Below are 25,250 nucleotides of genomic sequence, written 5' to 3'. Positions count from 1 at the left end.
AGTTTATAAAGCACTCCGTTGCACTGGGGAGAAGGCATTCCTGCATTAATTAAATAAAAGTGAACTTTATTTTCTATATGTTAGAAATAAAGTGTATAAACCAGTAAATGATAAAGGAGCTTTTCATAACAGCTCCATAATCACACTCCCAAGGAGAGCCCATGGGAGGCAGCTGTGCTGATCCATGCATATCTCCCCCCCAAAGAAGCAGTAAATACTGTAGCATAATACTCAATTTATCAGGATCCGATAACAAGTCATAGTGTAAGTGTGCTCTGATGGTGAGCATGTTGGAATTTGGAAACATTTTTTTTTTCTTCTTAAAGAAAACTCCATTGAATGTCTCTTGCCACCTTGAAGTCCCTGTCAGGATAAAGAGTGGGGTATAAATAAATATATAATTACAATGGTGATGTGTAAAATATATTGAACTTTAAACAAAAGAACTTCTGCCTGTTGCCCCAGACAGCATGGCCAATGGTCAGAGCTGATGAGAGCTGCAATCTAGGTGATACCAGGTTGATGAAGGCTGCTCTAAGAGAACAGGAATGACTCAAATTCAGTCCATCAAGCTCAGTGCTGTCTAGACTCGCTGGCATTGAGCTTTTCTGGGATTTCAGGCAGGGAGTCTCTCCCAGGCCAACCCCTAGCTAGAGATCAAACCTGGGACCCTCTGCATACAAAGTAAGTGGTCTACAGTTACAGAGTTACATCTCTTTCCCATGGGCTGCAACAGCAAGCAAAAGAGGCATCCGTCATCTAACGGCAGGTCTCACCTACCTGCAGTATAGTTGCCTATAGGAGACACAAATCTGAAAACTGTTCCAAGCAGATGGGAAGAAAACGTGTTGAGGCAAGTGAAGAGGGAGAGTTGTGGTTGCTATCCAAACAGCCCACTGTCTTGGCTGCTGAACATGTTATCTTGCAAAGAAAAATACATTCATTCTAAAGGTGTTACCATTTCTCTTTTAATAGCCAGTGGGATGTTTTGTGCTTGACAACGTGCTAGTTCTCTCTGTGTTGCATTTTAGTCCGTTAAATGGTTTAATTTTATTTAGACATTACTATTTTTCACTTATTTTTTGTAAACTAAAGGGCTCTGTGTTACCTCCTTTCTGGCTAGGCTTTAAAGTGCTTCTCAGCCTGGTTTTTCTGTTTTCCACACAGAATAACCTTTACTTGTTTGTCCCCATGTGCTACAGTTCCTTAGTACAGTGGTACCTCGGGTTAAGAACTTAATTCGTTCTGGAGGTCTGTTCTTAACCTGAAACTGTTCTTAACCTGAAGCACCACTTTAGCTCATGGAGCTTCCTGCTGCCGCCGTGTGATTTCTGTTCTCATCCTGAAGCAAAGTTCTTAACCCGAGGTAATATTTATGGGTTAGCGGAGTCTGTAACCTGAAGCATAAGTAACCCGAGGTACCACTGTACTAAGCTTCTCATTTCTGAAGTTCTTATTCAATCTCATGGCTAGAAAATCACCCACAAGACATCAAACCGAACCCAAAGGGGTACTTCCGGAAGACCTGTTTATTGAGGATTCATTCTGATTTGTTTGGATCGAGCTCAGATGACATTGTGTCGAAGCCAGTATTATCCCACACTTTCCAGTGCATTTCCCTATGACTTTCTTTATTGCAAAATAAAGAAACTTGGTTTTAGGGAACCAGGTTTGTTGCACAAGACCTTCCAATTCAGCTATAATTGTGCAACCTGAATTTGTCCATATGTGATTTAATTCTACCCAGATATAGAGACAGTCTGCAAGTGCCCATAGATTCACTTGCACTTTCTTTTTCTCTGTTCTTTTTAGCTTACCCTAGCTGCTGCACAATTTGTTTGGAGGGCAATTATTACGTTTGTTGAAATATGCAGCATCTGGAAGGATCGTCTTTTAGCAGAGCAAGCTTTTTATGTTAGGAAGTCAGATGTTATGAAATAAGCTGCAATAAGGAGGAAAATCCACAGATAAGTGGATTTGCAAATGATCCTGAATATTATTGCTCATCCAACATTGTTAATGCTGGGAGACCTTCATTATAAATGTGTGGATGTTTTGTCAAGCACTGAATTGGGCTGAGTGGATTTATGTTTCAGACAAGTGCTCATTCCTTAGAGATTGCTGAACTTTCTCCCATGTGTTTCACTGAGAAAGGATAGCCTAGCAAAGGGCTTTCCTCATGAGGAGAGCTGTCTCTCATCTGTTGAATAAATATCTGCCTAAGGAAAGATAGCCATCTCACAGTGGAATATCCCTGTTTTTTTAGTTCAGTTTGTCAATGCAAACCTGTCTAAAGGATATTTTGCTTTTGACCTATGCTACAAAACCATGAGAAAAACTAAGTTGAGATCTGTTCCAGGTTGGGTGGCAATTACTCATAAAGCATGTCAGAAAAAATCTTTTTTACCTTCAACAATATTTCATTTTGGGCCTTCTCAGTAGTGGCGCCAGCCCTGTGGAACGCCCTCCCACCAGATGTCAAAGAGGTAAACAACTACCTGACATTTAGAAAACATCTGAAGGCAGCCCTGTTCAGGGAAGTTTTTAATGTGTGACATTTTGATGTATTTTTAATCTTTGTTGGAAGCAGCCCAGAGTGGCTGGGGAAACCCAGCCAGATGGGCGGAGTACAAATAATAAATTATTATTATTATTATTATTATTATTATTATTATTATAATACAGTGGTACCTTGGGTTACATACGCTTCAGGTTACAGACTCTGCTAACCCAGAAATAGTACCTCGGGTTAAGAACTTTGCTTCAGGATGAGAACAGAAATCGTGCTCCTGCGGCACGGCAGCAGCAGGAGGCCCCATTAGCTAAAGTGGTGCTTCAGCTTAAGAACGGACCTCCAGAACAAATTAAGTACGTAACCAGAGGTACTACTGTAGTACAATCTCCCTCACAAATAAACATATGTAACACAAATGGTACATCTATTACATGCAATAGAAATGTCTGACAGGTAAGAAAGGTCACTGTATATTCCACACTAATTCTTAATATTAAAAAATAGCTAGCCTTTGCCATGATGAGCTCATCTGCCGTTCTATAGACAAACTGAATTCTGCAGACATGCAAACAGAGGAACATGGTATGTAGTTTCCCCCACCATTTAAGTGAATTATTATTTCTGTACAATAATCTGTAAACTCTCCCCCCCGCCCCCAGCATTTGGTATGTGTAAATTTTCAATTAATTTACTGGATGTGCAGTGTAATCCTCTGCATGTTTACTCAGAAGTAAATCCCACTGCGTATAGTGGGGCATAGCCTCAAGTAAGAGTGCATAAGTTTGCCAACTTGCCTGAGTAAGCCCCACTAAACATTGTGGGTCTCACTTCCAAATAGCTGTTCTGAGACGGGCACTGACCTCAGGCATGGCATGACCTACTGCAAGGCCAAGATCTGAATGAACGTAGGGCAGGGCTTGGATATTTCTTCATACTGAGCATCAGACTAGCAGCCTATCTTCTTCTTCTTCTTCTTCTTCTTCTTCTTCTTCTTCTTCTTGTTGTTGTTGTTGTTGTTGTTGTTGTTGTTGTTGTTGTTGTTGTTTAGTCGTGTCCGACTCTTCATGACCCCATGGACCAGAGCATGCCAGGCACTCCTGTCTTCCACTGCCTCCCGCAGTTTGGTCAAACTCATGCTGATAGCTTCGAGTACACTGTCCAACCACCTCATCCTCTGTCGTCCCCTTCTCCTTGTGCCCTCCATCTTTCCCAACATCAGGGTCTTTTCCAGGGAGTCTTCTCTTCTCATGAGGTGGCCAAAGTCCTGGACCCTCAGCTTCATGATCTGTCCTTCCAGTGAGCAGCCTATCTAGCAGCAGCATATGCATCCCTGCTGATTGCTCCGCCCTCACTAGAGGGTGCCTTTCAGTTAAAGGGCCCTAACACGCCATCACTTTCCTACTGCAGCAGAGCACAGGAGACTTGTGATGGGGTCCTCTGAGTCTGAGAACAGCAATACCGCATCCATAGGCTGGGGCACAGGCAACCCAATGGCTCATTGGGTTGATGTACTTCTAGGGTTTCCTCCTTCTGTTTCAGTGCCCTTGTCTTCCTCAGCAATCCAGCTCTAAGGACATTACAGTAACCAAGCTTGATCCCCATTAATCCCCATTAATAAGACCCTCGTACATTCCTGGAATGCTTTGACTTTCAGATCGCTGAAGTGTAACACTACATCTGTTTTTTTCTAATGATTTGTTAATCTGAACAGTTTGAAAGTCCCTGTCCTGGTATGGCAAAGAATAATAATAAAAAAGGTGCAGCCCAGGTTTGGACTCAAATTAAGATTTGATTTCACTACTCCCCACCCACTCAGTGTGATACTAACAATTCTGTTTGTAACAGCGTGCCTCTTTCTTGACCAACTCTTAATAGAGGTTTCTTGACTGTAATGTGCACATGTTTTTAAAAGAGGTCGAGAAAATGCGAACGGCATTTGTAGGATTGGTTTGCATATAAATCCGCTCTAGCATGCAATTTGCAAGGAGAGGCGTATAGTTAATTTGCAACAGAAAAAAAAAGAGATTTTTAATTCAGTTTGCCACATCATTTAAAATATATATGAGGGTACATTGGAAGCAGACAACTATTTTTTGGAGTTCAAAGGGACTTGTCTGTGAAAGAGCAGCTCTTAAGATAAGCAACATCTGGCATACTGACCTTGTTTCGCCATCAGAACTAATAGACGGATACAGGCTTTGATCTTTTTCACGTAACAATGGCTCATTTAAAAGAATCTCATTTTTGTTTATAATTCCATGCTTTCTAAACGTAATTAAATCTCTTTTGCACTCCTTTAGGCTAACATTAACCTTATCGTGTCCCATGGACCTGAAGAACTTTCCAATGGATGTACAAACATGTACGATGCAGCTAGAGAGCTGTAAGTAATCAGATGCCGTGTGTGTGTGTGTGTGTGTGTCCATGTATGATTGCACTGCTTGAAATGTCAGCATTTAATGTCACTTTTATGCTGCTACAACCTCATGTTCTCTTACACTATGCTGCTGCCGCGTCTTTTCTGCTGACACAGAACTCTGGAATAACTGCTGCTGCTTCCATCTAACCAGGTTTAAATTGTCCCTCTCACATTTTAATCATGCTTGTTAGATAGCCTAAGCACTAAGGGTATTTTCAGACCACAGAGCCCAATGCGCTAGCTCCTGACCTTGGGAGGTTTTCCCTTCCCCTCTCCCCAAATGAGGGAGTGTTCCAAACTCTGCTGAGCCATTTGTCCTTACCTCTAGACACATTTGTTTACTCATAAGTTGTGGGCCCTCTGTATATATTTTGGAAAGCTGTGTGTGCGCGCCATGCACTTGGACACCTCTTAAAATATTGTAACCAAATTTTGCATGGTGGTTCCTGAGATCGAGGGGCAGGATTTTGTCTATATTTGGATACAATTGGATGCCATTTGGAATCAATATGGTAGACTAACTAAACCTTTCAAAACTTCATTGATTTTAACCACTACGCCGATTTTTTTTGTTTCTTAGAATTATAGAGCAACACAGGGTACAAGGCTGCTAGAATTATAGATTCCCTCAAACATGGTCTTATCATAGATATCTTTGTGTGTTTCCCTTATTTATACTGCAGGTGTACAGTCATCATGTCACTCTTTGTGAGAAAAGTAGTGATTATAGTGCTATTTAAGAGTTAATTTAGTGTATCTGCCATTGATGTTTTCCCACTGAAAACCAAGAGTGCTTTTACTGCCATAATTTGTCTCTCTTGCCTTTAGACTGTGCTACTCCGATATTATCTAATCAAAGATAATTTGTTTATTTTAGTTGGCTACACTATGAATGACCTGATATTTGAGTGGATGAGTGATGGTCCAGTGCAGGTAGCAGAAGGCTTAACTCTGCCACAGTTTATTTTGAAAGAAGAAAAAGAACTTGGCTATTGCACAAAACATTACAATACTGGTGAGCATTTGCTTACTGTTTTAACAGTTAACTTCTGCAGATGACAGGAAATGGGGTTAGAGGGGTAAAATAAGCTGGGTGTGGAAGGGCGAGAAATGCATTTTATACAGCCTTCCCCAAGTTGGTGTCCCCCAGGTTTTGGACTATGACTCCCATCAGCCCCAGCCAGCATGGCCAATGGCCAGAGACCATTAGAGTTGTAGTCCAAGACATCTGAAGAGCATACGAGGATCTTCTTCCAACAGTATATGTATGCATTTCTCTGTAGCTACTATGAATTCCGGTTCTTTACTATTTCATTATGGGGACTACATTGCACCCCAAAGGGTCAGAAAACAAAGAGGTTGTTTTTAAATTTGAACCAGGAAATACATTTTAAGGGGAAATGCCACTCAATTGCAATGCCTGGAAAGTTCGTTTTAAAAAGTAGTTCTTGATCAAATTAATCCTGTCCAAATAGGAGCTTGTTCCTCTTATACAAAATGAACTAGCTCAGTTCAAGTTCATCCCTGACAACATTTTATCAGCATTCAGAATGCTTCCAAGCTGCTGTGCTCAAAAGTAAATAAGAGGCAGCACAAGTATTAAGGAGCCTGACAGACAGAATGTCAACAGGTGGAAGCGTTCACCAAAATTGTATTTCCATACTCAAAAAAGTTTACTCTATTTAATTTGTGCCAGTCACACGGCACAAGCCATCGTGTGCTTTGTTCCTGTACTTCTACTGAAAGCTGTTGGAAGAAAGCAAATCTCTTCAGTTGAGAAGATAATTGAATTACCTCACATTCCTTCCTTCTGATTGTTTTACCACAGTGATTAAGTGACTAAGCACCATTAACTACAGCTGTGCCTCCGTATCTGCCTAATAAGCCTTAGAAAGATGCCATCACATTTTGCTTTCTAAGTTTCGTTATAAATGTTCAGTTCACATATCTCTTTTTTAAAATAAAAAATAAAAAAGCTAAGAACCCAGGTCTCCTGCTGAGTTTGGGATAGGGAACAGACAAGAAGAAGAACTAGAACTCATTCAAAGTTCTACTCTAAAATTAATTTTTAATTCAGTTTTTGTACACCCTGCAATTGGGGAAACTACTTTCAGGTGTAGTTCAGAAATTTTTGGACTAGTTCGGTGAACTAGTTCACTCCAAGCATTGCTGAATTTGGAATGCAGCCAAGTATTATGTTCCAAGTCGGGTTACTAATTACAAGCATTGGTGACTTCGATAATTTCCATTGTCAAAGATATAACACACTGTCCGGATTTTAAAAGGAGCTCATTTATTTGATAAAGCAACTCTCATTGCTGAAAACATCAGGCCAAATGCTCCAATTCAAGTATTTCATATCTGATTGTTCAGGAAGAAAAAAATTGTTTGCCGTTTGAAAACATGAATAAAACTACAAAAGCCCTCATTCTACATTAATAAAACTATATATAGACTATCCAGAAAAAACAATGTGTATCCCCACCCTCCATGGAAAAAATGTGTTACAGTAAATTGCGTCAAGTGATATAAAATGTCAAGTGAGCACCTTGAAGTCAGCTCCACCAACATAGGGTGCCAGCCCCAAGAATTTGTACTGTATTTTGAAGTCCTTGGTGAAGAAACGAAGGAAGGAATAATATTAGACATTTCAAAACTCTCTGTGCCTAAGGCAGTTAATTTATGCTCATAATAAAAGAAGATTAAAATGTACAAAAATGATTTATAAAAGCAATTTCATGTTCTAGGAAAATTTACATGCATTGAAGTAAAGTTTCATTTGGAGCGTCAGATGGGATATTATTTAATCCAGATGTACATTCCTAGCCTGCTGATCGTCATTTTGTCCTGGGTTTCTTTTTGGATCAACATGGATGCTGCTCCAGCCAGAGTTGCCTTGGGCATCACCACAGTCCTGACAATGACCACTCAGAGTTCAGGCTCCAGAGCTTCTCTTCCAAAAGTAAGAATTCTCTGCTTAACCCATTCGCTAATGGAAAGCAGTGAATGCTATCTTCGCTATCATCTTTTGTGTCGTGCTCCTTAATTTTTCTCACACATTTTAATTGCCAGATGGCCTAATTCTCCATATGCTCTGCCCTGGTGAGATCTTTGGATTTGGTCCGTTTTACTCTGAGAGGGGGCTTCTGTGTGTGCAAGAGCGTGAGAGTTAAAATACGTAATGCAACATATGGAAGGAACAGGATAAGGTCATGATTCCTCTTGGGAGGCCATATGCTGGGGGTGACAGGAACGCTGGTCCAACATGAGGAGACAGAATCATTGGGATTGCATGGGCAGATTTGGGCCAATGAAAGTGTTCAATGGTTGCAACCACACAATGCAAAAGTGAATTCTCTGATTGTGTTCTTGTCCTCTGTTTACTAATTTACATCTCCTGAAACCTTCCTTACGGCTCTACGTATATTGGGTTGATTATGCTTTTTAAAATGTTTCCATTGGATTCCTAAGCATGTTTAAATGGAAGGAAACATGACTGATTTGAATGTGACTTATGCTGTTACAAACACGTTTAGGATCATGGTGCACTTATATTTAGGAAAACTTCCTCCTTTGAGTAAGGGGAGTTTTGTTGCTGCTCCCTTGTCCTTCCAGCTACAAAAACAAAAATGAACAGGGTTTTCCATCAATTGCACATGCAGAGCCTATGAACAAGCAGCTTATATGTATGTAGGCTCTGTTCACACCTTCAGCTGAGCATGATGGGGTTGCTACTTCCCACATGAAAGCAGTCGAATGATTCCACACAGCTTGGTCATCTTTCAAGGCCATGATCTGCAATGACTCACATTTAATTATATTTGAAGATGGTGTAGTCTGCTGAAATGGGATATTTTGCTGAAACTTTGAAAATTGCACAGATTTTGTTGATGTTGCTCTTCTGGTGGTAAAAATGAAACACCACTGAAAAATCTGGTGATTCATCACTGTTGGCTCAACTGAGTGGCTTGCTTTGCAGAAGACGTGGTTTTACATGCGGATTGTAAGGAATAAAATGTTCCATGGAGAATACTTCTATATTTTCTTCACAAATGTATGTGACATTTTATATCTGGAAAACAATTTAGAAAACATGAAACTGCTTTATTCCTGGTGAGACTATTGGTTCTTCTAGCCTTGTATTTTTCAGTCAGCCTGGCAATAGCTTCCAAGCAACCATTTCCCCAATCCTTTTAGGCGGAGAGACTATTTAAAACTGGAGACCCTTTTAAGTGAACAGGGAACCTCCTGCATGTGCTCTGACATTCAGCTATGACCCCTCCTCAATTTAGATGAGTGTTGGCAGATGGCTAATTTTATCCTCCATGTGAATGTGGCTGTTTTAGTTCGGCCAAGCTTTAATTGGCATTTTCCTTTGGTTTAATGTTCAGCATTCTTTGCTTACATTTCCCCATGGCTCTGGCCTTACTACCGGGCAGAGTCCCCATCTACACTATACTAGTTTAAACAGCTATGGTGTCCCCCAAAGAATACTGGGAACTGTCGTTTGTTAAGGGTGCTGAGCGTTGTTTGTTACCTTTCCCAGGGAAATGTATGGAGCAGATAGGACCATAATTAGGCAGCTTCCTGAAATGACTGGGGTGTGGAGCTGCAACTCCTAAGTATTTACTCCTAAGCTGGCCTCTTGTCTCCAGATGGAAGACGCTGTCAAATCGCCAGTGTTGAACTTAGAGTCTCCTGGCAGTCCAGTTGGATTCTATATGTTGAATGAGAAGGTGCCATATTGTCCTTTGCAGAAAAATATCTTGGCCTGGCTTTATGATGGATTGCTTGTAGATGCCTTCTGGTGAGTAAAGGAATATTATGTTCAAGGTGTGATAGCTGGATGCAATTGAAGAAGGGCCCACAAGAAGGGTGAATGTAATCGTTTAAATACGGGATTGGTTCTGATTTGATACTTGTAAGGATCTGACTCATAATTGTTTCCCAGAGTCAATGCCTCAGTACTCGGGTTAGGCCCCATTCAATTCAACAGCAGCCCCACTTTGTGAAGCAAGGGATTGGACACAATGGTGTTGTAATGGTTCTAGGGGTTGCTCGTGCATAAGCAGGTACCTATCTCCCCGGCTGGGTGCAAACACCTGGCTGGGTTGCCAAAGTGAACCTTTTTCTGTCCGGACAGCCACTCACCCGTGGCTGACTCAATCGCTGGCAGAATCCGTGAGTGGGCGTTTCTTAAACTTCTTCCAGCAAAGAAGTTCTTTGACGCCTAGTCTCCGCCTACCCTCTCTGCGTGGAAGCCTTCTGCGCAGGGAGGGCTTGGGCAACGGAGGACCCCTACTCTCCCCGCTGGTCCCAGGCAAGGAGTCATGAGACCGCCTCGCCACTTCCCCCAGCTGCCCCCCTTCTCCACTGGTGCTACGCCGATTTTCTTCCCCAGAAGATGGGCTTCTCCTCCCGATCCCTGGACGCTCTCTGGAATCCCTCTGGCTTTTGCTCTCCCCCTCCAGTACTGATGGCAGTTCCCTGACAGGTGTATTGAGGGTGGACCTCAAACCAGACAGTGGACCTTCTTTACTGATTATATGATGGATTTAATAGACCTACAACTAGACGCTATGACTTGCTTTACTTAATATGATTGCTAGCAGAATTACCTTTGACTGACAGCAGTGTGAATAGTTTGAAGGCGCTGTTTTGAGACATTTTCCTGTTATATGAGCCAGTGAAGACAAATAAATAAATATGGTAATTCTAGGAAAAAAGAAGAATGGTTTTTAAAAGAATAATTTGTAACGGTGGAGGGGACATTCTAATTACATGAAAAGGATTATCGAAACCTCTAAATCTGGACTTGTTGAGTTGAAGAACATTAAACCGTATCTTTGGGGCCTGCCATGATTATTTATTTCACAGCTACTGCTCTTCTTCATGTCAGATTCCCTGATGCTAATGCTGTTCTGTTCTGAAGACATCGAGATTGCTTCTCTCAAGATGGATTGCTGTATGCAGTCAAACGTGGCTCTCTATAATACGCTTCCAAAACATTTTACCTACACTTTTAGAGTTACCTGAGATGTGCAATTCTGTAACTGAGTTGGGCAACCAAACTACAACCAGTTTGCAAATGTTCACAGATAGTCAATGTCCTTTTCTTAGTAAAAACATAGGAGGTCAGGTCATTGGTCCATCTAGCTCTGCACTGTCCACTCTGACTGGCAGCTGCTCTCCAGGATTTACACTCCCAGTCCTACTTGGAGAACGTTGCAGATAACCCAGGATCTGATGCATGCAAAGCTACAGCCCTTCTATTATTTTGTATTAAAGTTTTGTTTTTACTGTGCTAAGTTTAATACAACAAGGATTGTACAGGTTCGATACAACTAGCATTGGCTTCAGTGGGAGAAGAATAAATTCTTCCTGTCCCAGCCAGGGCTTAGAAAGTGTACTGGGTCATCTACCATTCCCACACCCCGCTTAAGATTGCTTTGTTAGTTTGTAACCTTAAAGATCTTACATAATATACAAAGATTTTGAGATTTTTATATCTATATGTTTCCATCTATATAATTAAACATGAGATGCCAAGGCTTTGTGTCTGGTTTCCATGGAAATGCACCGACAGCAACAGGTGTGCTGCATAATTATAGGCATTGGTTTTTAGCCTGAGAAAACACTAATCCACAAAATGCCATAAAATATACTCTATAGCATGTGTAACCATCCTTCTGTGCATGTTCAACTCATTGGGGAGAGTGTTGAAACATCCAATATTGGGACTTCTCGAAAAAAACCCCAAAGAATTTGTTGTAAAGCCTGATGTTTAAAAGCAACAATAGAACTGGTATCTCAAAAAATGGTAGTGCAAACTCCTTTTCCCATTCATGCATGAATACTACTGTGGTTGGTTTGCTTTTTGCTGGGCCTGAAACAGGCTTTACCTCTCAGTGGCCTAGTTTGCATGCGATGATGAATGCCACAGTGAATGATTTACCATGAACACACAGATATTGCCCACTAATATGTGAGATAAACAAACTGCAATTCTTGGCTTATCATAACACCCGAACCAGAGACCATAGTTTATGCAAATCACAATCAGTAAGCCAAGAACAAGCCTTAGCTATATTGAGATAATATCCAACCAGGTATTGTGGTTTGTTTCTGCCACGCATAGTAAAGAGGGAGCAAAGTGGATGAGATTGGCACATTCATGGAAATCCATTCACTATGGTTTGCCATGGTGTGTAAACCTCACCCCAAGCAAATCAGAACAAATGCTCAGTAAAGATCAGGAATCATCTAACCTTTGTGTAAGCTTTGTGCAAGCAAATCAGGATGAATGCCCACTTTTAAAAAATGGTCTGGAGGTGCCCTGAATCACTTCCAAGCTCTTGACATGTTGCCCCTTATGACTGCTGGGCAGGGATCAAGGAGAATTTTGATGCAGTTCACATTTAAAGGCCAGCCTACCAGATCTGCACTTTCTGAAACAATACAAAATTTCAAAATTTGCATTCCCCTGAATTTTGCAAAGCGCCTCTCCAACCAAGTGATGTGCACAACAATTCATATGCTAGGGCAAAGTGCTAAAAATATGAATATATTAGTGGAAATAACATGCAAAAATGTGTTGCGTTAGGGAGAAATGCTTTTCAAAAATTGCATGGAAGAAATATATATATTCGTAGAAATGTTGATGAATTTTCATGAGGACTTAAAAAAAAATCATGAACAGGTGTGGCATTGTGGAAAGGTGGACTTCAGACTGGAAAAGAGAGAAACTGAAATGGATTTTATCAGGGTACCCTGGGCTGGGCTGGGCTGAACAAAACACAAGTTTACCTCTTGCTGACTCCCTCATCTCTGATTTTGTTTCATTTTTGTAATTCAACAAGTGGGACACTTGGAGGTTACATTGAAACATACATGGGAATGATACATATTTGGGGATTGTCACCACTTTTGTTCCTTTGTTGGGTGGTTACCTAAGCAGTTATTTGAATAATGATCCAAATATATACCAAGGGATGAACAACCTCTCAGTGGGAACCTATTTTTAATGCACAGTGTGACACAAGTAACATGGAACTCTCCCCCCAACCTGCCCACCCAGTTGTCCTTATTCCACGTCATAGAGGCTTTTTAAGGCTCTATAAAGAATATTTGGATTTCACAAAAGATCAGCAATTGCACTGTTATAAATACCTATAAATTTTTCAATCTCGTGTTTGAAAGTCTGGATTCTATGGTGCAATTGCATTCGCTTGCTGGGACTGGCTGCTGTGAGCAGACTGCCAGTGACTGCACACATTCACGAAGCTTTGAAGTTTAGGTCATTCTTTAGCACTGCTATTGTGTCCTCTTTGATGATGATTCCCTTTTCTCTATATGTATCATTTTGATAACTGGAACCATTTAGGCCTGCTTAAACATATTGATGCTTTTGTTCACTTTGAGGAGTAGGCACCTGAACAGGGCAGGTTTTGGTATCTATTCAGTACGCAGTACAAAGCAAACACTTGCTCCGCTTGTGATTTACAAACTGTTCTTTGCCAACTATTGTTACCTGAAGTGTCAGCATTTATTTTGGATTAAGGAGCTTTTGAATAAGACAATGGTTTCCATGCAGACTGTAGCAGCAGTGTGCCAAAATAAAAAGAGGTTTGCATTCTGCACAACACAACATACAGAAATAGCTCAATTGCATTACATACACACACAAAAAAGTATTGTGCTAGAGTCTGAATAAACCCTTTTGTAGACTTGCTCAAAATCTTTGTTCCTTTGTTTCAAAAATAAAAAGCTAATGGCTATCGTCTTATGTGTTCACTACATCTCTATCAACAAATTTAGCATTCACCCATCATAACTATTTTGTTGTTGTTGTTCCTGTTGTTCCAACTCCCTGCTTTCTTAGTCATGTCAGCTGGTAACCTAGGAAGATTTTAACCAAGACTGAAGCCCAAGTACAGGAATGCACCTTCAGCAGAGGTCTGTTCCACTAATTACTTGTACGATCTTGTCAGATGAATTATGAATTACGGTCAATTTACTGTGCTTAGATTTAGTTGTCATCCAAACGGAGCTCTGACTGAAGGCAAGGTACGCTCTGTCTAAAAGCTCTGTCTATTTTAGAGTTCTTTGAGAGCTTCACTAAGCATGAAGATAGGGGTGACCCAGAAGACACTGTGTGCTTGAGCTTTCAAATACACTCCTGATGAAGCTTAGCAGTCAGCAGGTAGACCTGCTTTTGGATCAGTTACTGGTTAAAGAACGCGAAACAGAGAAAGTAGGAGTGAATGAATGGTTCTCACAAGTGAGAGATTTACGAGCTTGGGGTCCCCAAGGATCTGAATTGGGTCAAGTGCTTTTTAACTTGGTCCAGAGCAGGGATGGGGAACTTGTGGCCCTCTAGCTCTCATCAGCCACAACCACCATGGCCACTGGTCAGAATGGGGGAATGGGCATTGAAATGACAAATGCAATCAAGGGTGACATGATGTACTTTGAAGCAGGAAGCCCTGACCTCACATGCACACTGATGGGGTCTGAACTGACAGTGGTGTACCAAGAAAGAGATCTTGGGGTTGTTTTGGAGAGGTCAATGAAAATGTCAGTTCATTGTGTGACAGTTGCAGGGGGTCAGGAAAGTGAACTGTATGCTAGAGACCATTAGGAAAGTAGTTGAAAATAAAACAGCCAATGATTATGAATATAGCTGGGACCGAGAAGCTTTTTCAGTCAATCCCAGCCCTTTTGCATCTGGCCACAGCCCAATTTCTTTGATGCCTTTAGCAAGTCGAACTCAAGGGGAACAGCAAAGCCCCAAACATCTCCTCACAATAGCTTCCTATCTGGTTCCTATTTTGGTTCAAGCAACTGTATGCCTTGTTGTGTTGTTACGTATATTTTGTAGGATAGTTAAGTATGGAAACAAGAAATATTGTCTTTTGCTTATTTCTGGAGCGCTGAAATAGTGCTCCTGAAATCTGCTGGTTTCCATTTTATATCATAGACTTGCTTTCCCTTTCCTCCTATCTAGCGAGAGACAAAAGCAATATATTACTGTTGTGTTGATAGTGGTAGCCTATTTATCATGACTTCGGTGGCATATCTTTGGGGAGAAAGATATTCATGTTTCTCTAGGATGACTGGGGCAAAGACAGATGCTTTATAATTTTAGCAAGGCCGCAAAAAACTCTCTGTGTGAAAAGCCTGCCTGAGCAGTGCCTGCAGTGGAGCAAATTGGTTAATGTAAAATTCCCCAAACATGGCTCTAAGAGTTGATTAGCTTCACAGTTTCCATACATTAATGAGGCTTCCGTAAAACTGTTCACAGTTTAGACGATTTGCCCTGAGCACTTTTCTCATTTAAAGGCATGGAGCGGGTGTAATGAACTATATAGCAGGTTCATTTGGTCATCCTCATTCAATATTTGGATTATTAGATAGCCATCTTGCAGATATGCTTGCGCCTCAATTAAAAAATGACAGCTGTACCTGTCAAATATATGTGGATGTAAACTGAACCAGGTCACTGAGAGGGGGGTATAGCTCTTGAATGCTTTGCCTCTAGAAGGTCTCAGGTTCAATCACTAGCATCTCAAGTTTTAAAAAAGTATCTGAGGCAGAGGGTTGGCCAGGTTGGGTACTGTCTGAGCGGTTTGGTGTAGGAAATTGCAGTCAAACCTAACTATGCGTAAGTGCTACTTAGTGCATGAAGGGGTTAAGACAAGCAAGGTCTGTTCCTAGACTCAGCTAGGTCACCCATTACCTCCATGAGGGAGGAGGTGAAGCTTCTTCTCTTCCTTTAGTCACTGTCTCCCATCATGTAACTGACCAGGACAGACATGTCTGAACTTACTCCAAGTTCATGTTTAAAACTATTAGTGCTTTACCCCCTAGAAAATTAGGTGCTGGTACTCACCATGAGGGACGCGGGTGGCGGTGTGGGTTAAACCACAGAGCCTAGGACTTGCCGATCAGAAGGTTGGTGGTTCGAATCCCCGCAACTGGGTGAGCTCCCGTTGCTTGGTCCCTGCTCCTGCCAACCTAGCAGTTTCAAAGCATGTAAAAGTGCAAGTAGATAAATAGGTACCACTATGGCGGGAAGGTAAACGACGTTTCCGTGCGCTGCTCTGGTTTGCCAGAAGCAGCTTAGTCATGCTGGCCACATGACCTGGAAGCTGTATGCCGGCGAGATGAGCACCGCAACCCCAGAGTCAGCCACAACTGGACCTAATGGTCAGGGGTCCCTTTACCTTTACCTTTTACTCACCATGATGTTGTTACAGTAAGTGCCACACTTTTTAACAATGAAAAACAGTGCTGGTACTGCGTACCCTTGAGTACCCCTTTTTTAAAAAACCACTGGAAACTATATAGTGTACTTTGCATCCAAGAGTAATCTACCTGTGTTCTCCTTGCTGCTGCATGGAACAAGGCATGATTCAGACCTTTGGATTTAGTAAGTAAAGCTTTTTAAATTTATTTAAGAGTGTGTGGTCTGCTCACTGCTAGATGGATTGAGAGAAGGTGGCAGGAGCTTTAAAGCAGACTAAGTGCGATATGCAAAAGATATTCCACACTGTACTACTGCTTAAATCTGAGAGTGTTTTTAACTCTGCTGGGGGCTTTCTCCTGCTGGAGAATGTGAAAAGCCCTGCATTTTGAATTTAGGTGCCCAGTCAATTCTTTTGTTAATTACCTACACATGGGTCTGATCTCGATCCCTCCACACTCAGAAGGGCCCCACACTGGTCTGATCAGTCCACACTGCTAAAGTTCCCAGGATATTTTTTTGGTAGGGAGGATGTTCTTTAAATGTGCTTTCCATGTAAGGTGTATATACACCCCAAATTTCTAAGTCTCCAACCCCTGCAGATAGGTCTAAGGTTGCCAACTTTTTTGTTATAAGAAGGTAGCTTTGTTCCTGTGCCTTTAACAGTAACCCGACATGCTGGCATTTAGCAGAATGAAACTTTCCCAGGATTTTAACACCATTGTAGGAAATGCTTGTGTTGCTAAATTTTCAGGAGCTTTAGAAGAAAAATAACTGAGACCTTCAGACACTTATACAAATGATGTTTACACATTAGGACAAAACAAACTCAGATTATTCCTTTGCTAAGAAGAAGAAGAAGAAGACGCAACATGAAAATGGAATTCTAAGTTTAAACATGTGCAAGAAAATAGAGCATTGGCAATTTTTCCCCCACACAAGAAACACAGCAAAGGGGTGGGGGAATCACACTGAGGCATGGATGACAGAAGGATATGTAATGAGCCATTAAATTATAATAATTAAAATCAATTATCTCACCAGCTAAATACAGTCATATTTATTGTTGCGTGTACTTTCTCGTACAGTGGGGGGGAAACAAAAACAAAAAAAATCAAGGATATGCTTGCAGTTTTTTCAGGAGACTTACAACTGAGGCAGGAGAGAGTTCCTCACATTTGTGTTGCTTTTCTTCTTCATCCCGCCCTCCTTTTGTTTACAGTTTTTTAAAGCCAGAAGCTTTATTTGCAGTGCTTGCAAATAAGTTATGAGGCAAGCACTCAAGATACAAACTTGTGTTTTGTACTGACAAACAGCAAGGTCAAAATGGGTATGCAATTTTGATAAGAGCTTTCTCTTTCTTTTGTCACTGGATATTCTCAGATCCAAAGGCAAGAACGAAGCTGAGATCAGCTTTGTGAAACTGGGCCAAGAACTCCTCAAACATAAAGTACCGGCCCATTTTATCTTTCCTTATTTTTGAAGTACGGATGGGTAAGGAATTAAAGAAGATAGCATTAAGTGTGTGTGAGAGAGAGAGAGAGGGAGGGAGGGAGCAATGGAGTGGCGCTGTTTCTCAATGGGTAATTAACAAGGCTTTTGATTGGTATTGTCATGTGGCTCTGAGACATGTTCAAATGCAAATGTTGTTCGTGTAGTATGAATAAATTCCCGTTATAAGACAAACACTCCGGTGCATGTCTGCCATGTCACTTCTCTTGTTTGGTGTATTGGTGTACACTGGAAAGCAAAACATTGAAAAACAGTATATGTAGGAAGAGGTGGTGTTGGGTATTGTACCATCAAGATGTTGCCGACTTCTCCCATGGAATGATTGTTCTGGCCATGGATGCTACGAGAGTGGTAACATTCATCCATTGGGGGGCATGCACAGCAAAGGGAAAGGAAGGAATTTCACTGGGAAGGACAGCAGACCAGAAATTCATATCAGTTGGAGGGGTTGGCAAGAGAAAGGACTGTCCCAGCTAGAGCTGATGAGCCGTTTTTGTCTCCCCCTCTAAAGTGGATGTGTGTGAAAGAGTCATAAGTAGAGGGAGAGATCACGGCCTCTGAAGCTATGGCAGAGCGATTGGGACATCACCAAGAACATGTCTTGTTGGCGTTGAAACATTTCCACTGGCTTCCTGTTGGTTTCCAGATACAATACAAATTCTGCTTCTGAGACTTTAAAGGCCTTCATAGCTTAGAGCCCAGGTTTCTAAAGGAGCTCCTGGTCCCTGCAAAAAGCTGCCCAGCTCTTATGATCTGGTAGTGTTAATGTTACCTGAGGTCAGGAGATCTATGACGCTCCAGAGGGCTTTCTCGGGGAGGTGGTGAAACACTCTTCCCCTCCTGAAGTGCCTGCTTTGTCTGTTTTTCAGTGACAACCTATGAACAGGCTTTCTGAATATTTGGGGAGATATAGTGGTGGATATGTAAGGTGATAGGTTTTAATTGTGCTTTATGGTTTATGTCGTCTTTTATATTGGAACAATTTAACCTGGGGCCACTTGTGATGAGGGGCAGAATATGCATTATACAAATAAAATAAGAGCCTAATAAGAGCCCTGTTGAATCCAGGCAAATATGAAACATTTAGTAATGATTCCCATAAACACTGTTGTTATGATAATCTAATCCTAATCATTCAGGGTTCATTTTAGCTATTATATAGGATAGTCAGTACCTAGCTCCATGTAGGGAGACTTGCATGTGTGCAGGTGCTCCTCATTAAAAGCGCATCAAGAGTCAAGGATGGGGCTTTTTACAGTCTATAACTGAAGCAAGCAAAAATCCCATTTTTAAAGGGATGCATCCTGTCCAATATACCACAGACTAATCATACACAACAGGTTCTTGATATTTCCTTTGTTCTCTATTTTTCCATATCAATATTATTGCATTTCTAAAGCCATGCATCATCAGGAGTTTAGGTGTTGCTGCAGCTGGTTTGTTTTTCTTAAATGTATTTAACAGTTTAGGAGACAAGGTGCTACATTTGCTTTATCTAGTACTGATTCTCAAAAGGTGGAAAATTCAGTAACTGGAGTAGACGTTAAACCTCATTTAACAAATAAACATGCAGTGAGCCGTTTCAAGCAATAGTTTGCTGTTCTGGGAAGTTTGCCAAGAAAAGCATTAAAATCCCTCTCTTTTCACAAGGCAGTCCTAGGTATGTCCAGGTAAGGGTGTATGGGATTGCAGCCTTAGTGCATAGGTTTAGGGAACCCCAGTACTGCATTTGGCTTGGTGTTAACATCTAAGAGACTATCTTCTCCATCAGTAAGTCTTGGGATAGTTCATGAGACTCTTAATTTCAGGATCATGGGTTTGTTAGCCCCACATTGGGCAAAAAGATTCCAGCATTGCAGGGAGTTTGACTAGATTACCTTTGTGGTCCTTTCCAAGTCTATGATTCTATAATCTTTTAATAGCCCAGCTAGAATACATTTTGGTATTAAGAAACAACTGAAGGTGGCTAATGAGAATACCTCTAATGTATCTGAAGCAGCAAATATTAAAAACAGTATCTGACAGTGACTAAAAGTTTCTCCTTTTTGTATCCGACAAAAAAATATATTGTACCCAACAGTTAACAGATTGCAGATTGTCAAAAGTAAGACGTTAACTTATCTATATTTATTTACCAAATCAATGATATGATTTGGATCTAAAAATAACTTACGTAATGTAAGGCATAGATATATAGTTCTTATTTGTTCCAACTCCCTCTCTGTGTGTCTCTCTCATATTTCACACATTTTCTTTTCTGAGAGAGTGGAGTTGCCAAGATACCATAAAAGGTACTCCTTTTCTCGGGCTTTCCAGCTGTGAGTAGAGAGGGCATGGGAAATCTTTTGTGAACTCCTCAGCAGATGCTGCAGACAACCTTTGTGGCTCAGAGAGGTGTGGACAGTTTTAGCTAAGTTCAGAGAACTGAAGGTTGCTCTTATCTGTCTCAGTAAGTTTCAGGGATACTGAATGGTACTATTTAGAATTGTCTTTTTTGGGTGCTTTCAAGAATGCAAGTACCAGGGCACTAGGAAGAGACCGATCAGCCTATTTTACAGTCCATGCCAATTTCACATGTATTCATTCTTGTTCTACTCATTTCTGAATTAACCTGCATTTTTTATTAAAAAAAAACCCTACATAAAAAGTTAAATATGTAATATGCTATGCATTTTATCACAAAATGCATTTTTAATACATTTTATCTCAATGTATACATTTCTGGATCCATTTTGTAATGTATTTGGGTACATCCTTTAAGCTGAAACGTGCAAAGTCCAATGGATAAGTACATACCAATTCACACATTAGCCCAGGAGTTGTGGATCAGGTAAGTATACAATGGAATTGATAGAATTAAAACTCATTAAGCATCTCTATGCACACAACACACCATGGCTATGGTGACCCAGTTCCAGCTAACAATTGTTGTTTGCCTTCTTTGATCATCTTTGTTGGAAGTGTAGGAATGAGGCCCAGCCAAAGCATTTCGCTGCCTGTGGTGGAATAGGGAATGGTGCTGTCAGGATACTGTCAGCGGCTCCCAGCTGGTTGCCCAGGAAAGTATAAGACAAGGAAAAGTTTCTTACAGTCCTTTTTTATTTCAGTCTTTAGAGAGATGGGCTCTAGAACCCAGCCTCTTGGATAATGGCGTTGTCCCGAGTGAACCTCCACCGCCCATCTCTCCCACTTCCTCATTCGTCATCATCACCTCCTCTACAGGTGCTGCTACATTCTCTCTGTCTTTGAGCTCTTTGCTCTCCTACTTTTAAGACTCGCTGGGTTCTAGGAGAGTCTGGAATGTTTTCTAATGACAATGTGTCAGCTGGGTGTTGTCCCGGCTTTCCCATGATTTCCTAAGTTTTCCCCTCATCTGCCTCTGAGCTGCTACCTCCCTCAACCCCCTGTTGTAAATCTGTACTATCTTCCTCTTCCTCCTCCCTGGAAGGGTCAGGCTGGGGAGGCGGTCTCCACCATTCCTCCTCTGCCCAGTCCCTGACAGGTGCATCTACCATTTGCCACCATCCCCAAGACAAGGTGCTTAGCATCTAGCAGCTGCAATAGCTTCCAGTCCATTTCTGAGCCTGGTTCAGGCTGCTGGTCTTATCCTCTGAAGACCTTTATGGCTTGGGACTAGGTCTGACGTATAAGTTTGTTGTTTTGAGCCAGAACATGGGAGGACAAAAGAGCTCCTGGCCCTGGGGAGGTAATTTCAAGAGGCGCAAACAGTTTTCAAAAGGTTCCAGGGGGGCTAACGCTGGCGTTGGCAATGATTTGTTTTATTATTATTATTATTTATTAATTATTTATTTATTACTTTAATGTTGCCACTAACTATAGATAAGGCGCTCCTTTTGGAAGCTGCTGACTCAAAGCTACTTTTCCCACTCCCCCTTGGGAATGCCCCTGGAACAGTGTGCCATCACGAGGCAGCATTGATCCTAGGATCCGGTGACTCTTTGGTATTCCCGTGGATAGAGAGAGTTTGTTCAGTGGTCTGGGGAAGCACCTTGCTTCTAGATCTCTAAATGAGACGCATTGTCCACACATCGAGTTATGCCAAAATGCCAAGGGAACACCAAATGACTTTACTCATCCTAACGGGAACCAAAATGTTCGCATTACATAGCACCGCTAAGTCAAGACAAATGTGATATTGTAGGTAGCAATCACTAACCACAAATCATAGGGATGGTGACATTTACCTAAGGGGAGAAATGGAGATGGGAGATTTTGCTGTTACACATGAATAAAGACGAGCCTGTTAATGACAGTGATGTTGATGAAAAGTGAGCTGCAGGGAGCTGTTCACCAGAAAATTTAAGGTCAGGTAAAGAAAACCTAATAGTCTCTTTTAAAACTGCTGTCAAGGCAGCATTCCACACACTTAGTTCCTGTTCATATGGAACGCGGTAGGGGGAAGGAGCAGGGGGAGACTTCATAAAATTTTGTACTGACTTTCTCATTTGGAAACAATGGATGGAAGGCACAACCCTTATCTGTTCAGTCTGTATCTGTAACTGAACATTCCCTTCATAAATAACCTGAGTCCTGAAGCTCTTTCAGGGGTTGTTGGCCTGAAGTGAATGCTTGGGTGGACCAGTGTCATAGCAGTAGGCTCCCCCTGCCCAACCTACATGTATTCATGATAAGTGTAGAGAATCTTGCTGCATATGCTTTGATGGATCTGGCCACCTTGACAATCACAAATCAGCCCACTAAAATAGCATCCTGTGCGTGTCCCTCTATCACAGGGCTCACTAGTGTGACACCCATGAATTTAATGATACCCTAGAAGTCTTTCCAGGGTGCCTGTAAGGCCTCTGAGCCCCCAACCTCACTGCCCCTTTGGTCATGAGGTGCTAAGGGTTATTACCTTTTTCTCACTTTAGAAATACGCAGAGTTGAAAAAGGAAGTTGAAAGAGTGACACTCTTTTCCACTTCCTCTCTCAGCTCTACATGCTTTTCAAGATGCAGATGAATTCTACTGGATTGGACATTTATCAAGATCAACTGGAAACATGAAGGGCACTCATTTCTGAAGATAAGCTTCAGAGGGCCAGCTTGTTTGCCCACGTAGACGATAAATTGGTTTGGGGACAACAGAGAAAATGCCTTTTCCGTGGTTGCTCTCCAGTTAGGGAACCCCTTCCAAGTGAATTGGTTCCCTATAATACAGGCCATCAAATGGGCCTTGGAAACATGCTTAGTTGGTGTGGACTTCCTCTAAAGGTTTTTGTAGCCGCAGGGCTTTTCTTTGCTTGCTTGTTTTTTGTACAATTGCTGAGGGCTTTTAATACATTTTTTATGAGGTTTTATTGACCCATGCTTTTAAGATGTTGTGTTTCTAACTGCTGTGTTTCTAATAAAGTTATTTGAAACTTGTGCTCAAAAACCCGCTTGTGGGTTTCCCACAGGCATCTGGTTGGCCACGATGAGAACAGGATGGTGATCTAGTTGGGCCATCAACCTGATCCAACAGGCTCTTCTTATGTTCCTATGAAATTTGCATACAGTGGTACCTCAGGTTACATACGCTTCAGGTTACATACGCTTCAGGTTACAGACTCCGCTAACCCAGAAATAGTGCTTCAGGTTAAGAACTTTGCTTCAGGATGAGAACAGAAATCGTGCTCTGGTGGCGCAGTGGCAGCAGGAGGCCCCATTAGCTAAAGTGGTGCTAAAGGATAAGAACAGTTTCAGGTTAAGAACGGACCTCCGTAATGAATTAAGTACTTAACCCGAGGTACCACTGTACATGTTATATTTTAACTATGCTCTGAAAGATGATATTTAAAATACTTAATGAATAAAGAAACCTTTACTGAAGTTCTCTTACACTGAGTAGCTCCACTGGTCCATGTATTATCTTTAATTATGATCCCTGACATATATAAAAGGAATAACAAGGGTATTGGGGGGGGGGGGAGTAGTAGCAGAGAATAGAAATTTATACTTTTTTAGATAATTCCAGCATTAATATTCCATACTTCTTTAGCAGAAGATAGTCGCATAAAAGTATTAACATTCCATTTTTACGTCTTTAAGAAAGAGCCAGTTTAAAATTCAACTCTGAATTTTCTACGTAACATGGCTTTTGCATGGCCAGTGTTTGCCAGTGGCATCTCAGAAACTGTCAAATATGTGGTATACAAGGCTGGGGTTAAATATACTTAATGACTCATACTGCAGAGTTTTGTCTGCTTTCGTCACTAGAAGGAAACTATCTGCACACTGAGCTCACAACTTTCCAACTGATCCATTTAGCAAATGCTGATATTCATGTATTGAACACTATGTGCATTGGCTGCAATCCTGTGCCCACTTGAACTCAATGTCTAGAGGGCTTCAGTAGAAAGGATAGGAGGGGAAGGGAGGGAAAGAGAGGAAAAAATGGAAGGAAGAGAATATCTTAGAGTCTATAAATAGTCCCGCTTTATCACTACCCTAAGGAGTCTCAAAGTGGCTAACCATCTCCTTTCCCTTCCTCCCTCACAACAAACACTCTGTGAGGTGAGTGAGGCTGAGAGACTTCAAGAAGTGTGACTGGCCCAAGGTCACCCAGCAGCTGCATGTGGAGGAGCGGAGACGCGAACCTGGTTCCCCAGATTATGAGTCTACCGCTCTTAACCACTACACCACACCTGGTGTAGGGGAGGGGAGGAGATAGGGACAGGTCAACAGAGAATGTTCATCAGCATTGCCAAACTATAATTCCCAGGATTCTTTGGAGAGATTCAACCCTATATAACTTTGAAGATATGCCCCTATTGGCTAGAGATCACCAGGTCTTCTAAATAAAATATCCTCATCCATTGTATCTTCCTGTAGAAGGATAAGGAAATAGAATCACATTTCTTCTATGTCCCCACAAACATATGATTACCCATGCTCTTGGAAATGCTAAGATGCTAAAAAAAAAAGGTGGGGAGGGAGAAGGAAAAAATAAAACTCAGATACCAGTTCTTAAACTTACGAAGTTCTTATAATTATCATCTTAAAGGGAAATTGTTCTGGGAGAAGAGGAGCCGATGGCAGCCAGTCTCTTGACATAAGAGAAGAATGCAGCACTGCTTCCCATCTCTCCCTTAGCTACAGCTTGGTGGAATTTGCATTTCATATTAACATTCTGAATATCCTTACTGGTATTTCTGTATTGAATAGTTAAATGGGTGAAGGTGGATCCATGCTTAGGAGAGAAATTGAGGGAGGCACGAGGATGGATGATACAGTGAAAAGGAAAGAAAACTCTTCATCTTTTATGAACTGAAAGGAAGAGGAACAGCTGGAGGAGAAACAGAGATGTGGATGAACTAAATGTTGTACAGCTAATCTGCTCACGAGTAATCATGAGTAATTAAGAAGGGCTTTGAGAAATGAGTTTCTCGTTAAGTAGTTTGGGACAATGGAGCATCTCCTGTGTTTTATTAATCAGCCAAGCTGCTGATTAGAACCTTCACTTCTCATTTGAAAATAATTATAAAGTAGTAAACAACACTAGTAGGTGACCTTTGAAAACTCAAAGTATCCTTCTTCTAAAATAATTTTGGAAAGGACA

The 25,250-nt window shown here is 41.4% G+C and overlaps 1 protein-coding gene across 12 annotated transcripts in view; it reads left to right on the top strand.

The window, feature by feature from the left end:
* Positions 1 to 25,250, top strand: part of GLRA2 (glycine receptor alpha 2) — a 111,067-nt gene that overhangs the window by 48,183 nt on the left and 37,634 nt on the right. For 11 of the 12 annotated variants that reach the window (XM_081858734.1, XM_081858723.1, XM_081858726.1 and 8 more), the window contains 3 exons: positions 4,816 to 4,898; positions 5,812 to 5,949; positions 7,682 to 7,896. In XM_081858734.1, the coding sequence (XP_081714860.1) occupies positions 4,816 to 4,898; positions 5,812 to 5,949; positions 7,682 to 7,896 (436 nt within the window). The remainder of the gene's footprint in view (positions 1 to 4,815; positions 4,899 to 5,811; positions 5,950 to 7,681; positions 7,897 to 25,250) is intronic. The other variant, XM_081858730.1, reaches the window with a different exon arrangement.

This window comes from Podarcis erhardii, assembly GCF_964252035.2.
Source record: "Podarcis erhardii genome assembly, chromosome: 4".
In the NCBI taxonomy this organism is placed as follows: Eukaryota; Metazoa; Chordata; class Lepidosauria; order Squamata; family Lacertidae; genus Podarcis; species Podarcis erhardii.
Note: the sequence above shows the minus strand (reverse complement) of the source record. Positions and strands in the feature narration are given on the sequence as shown.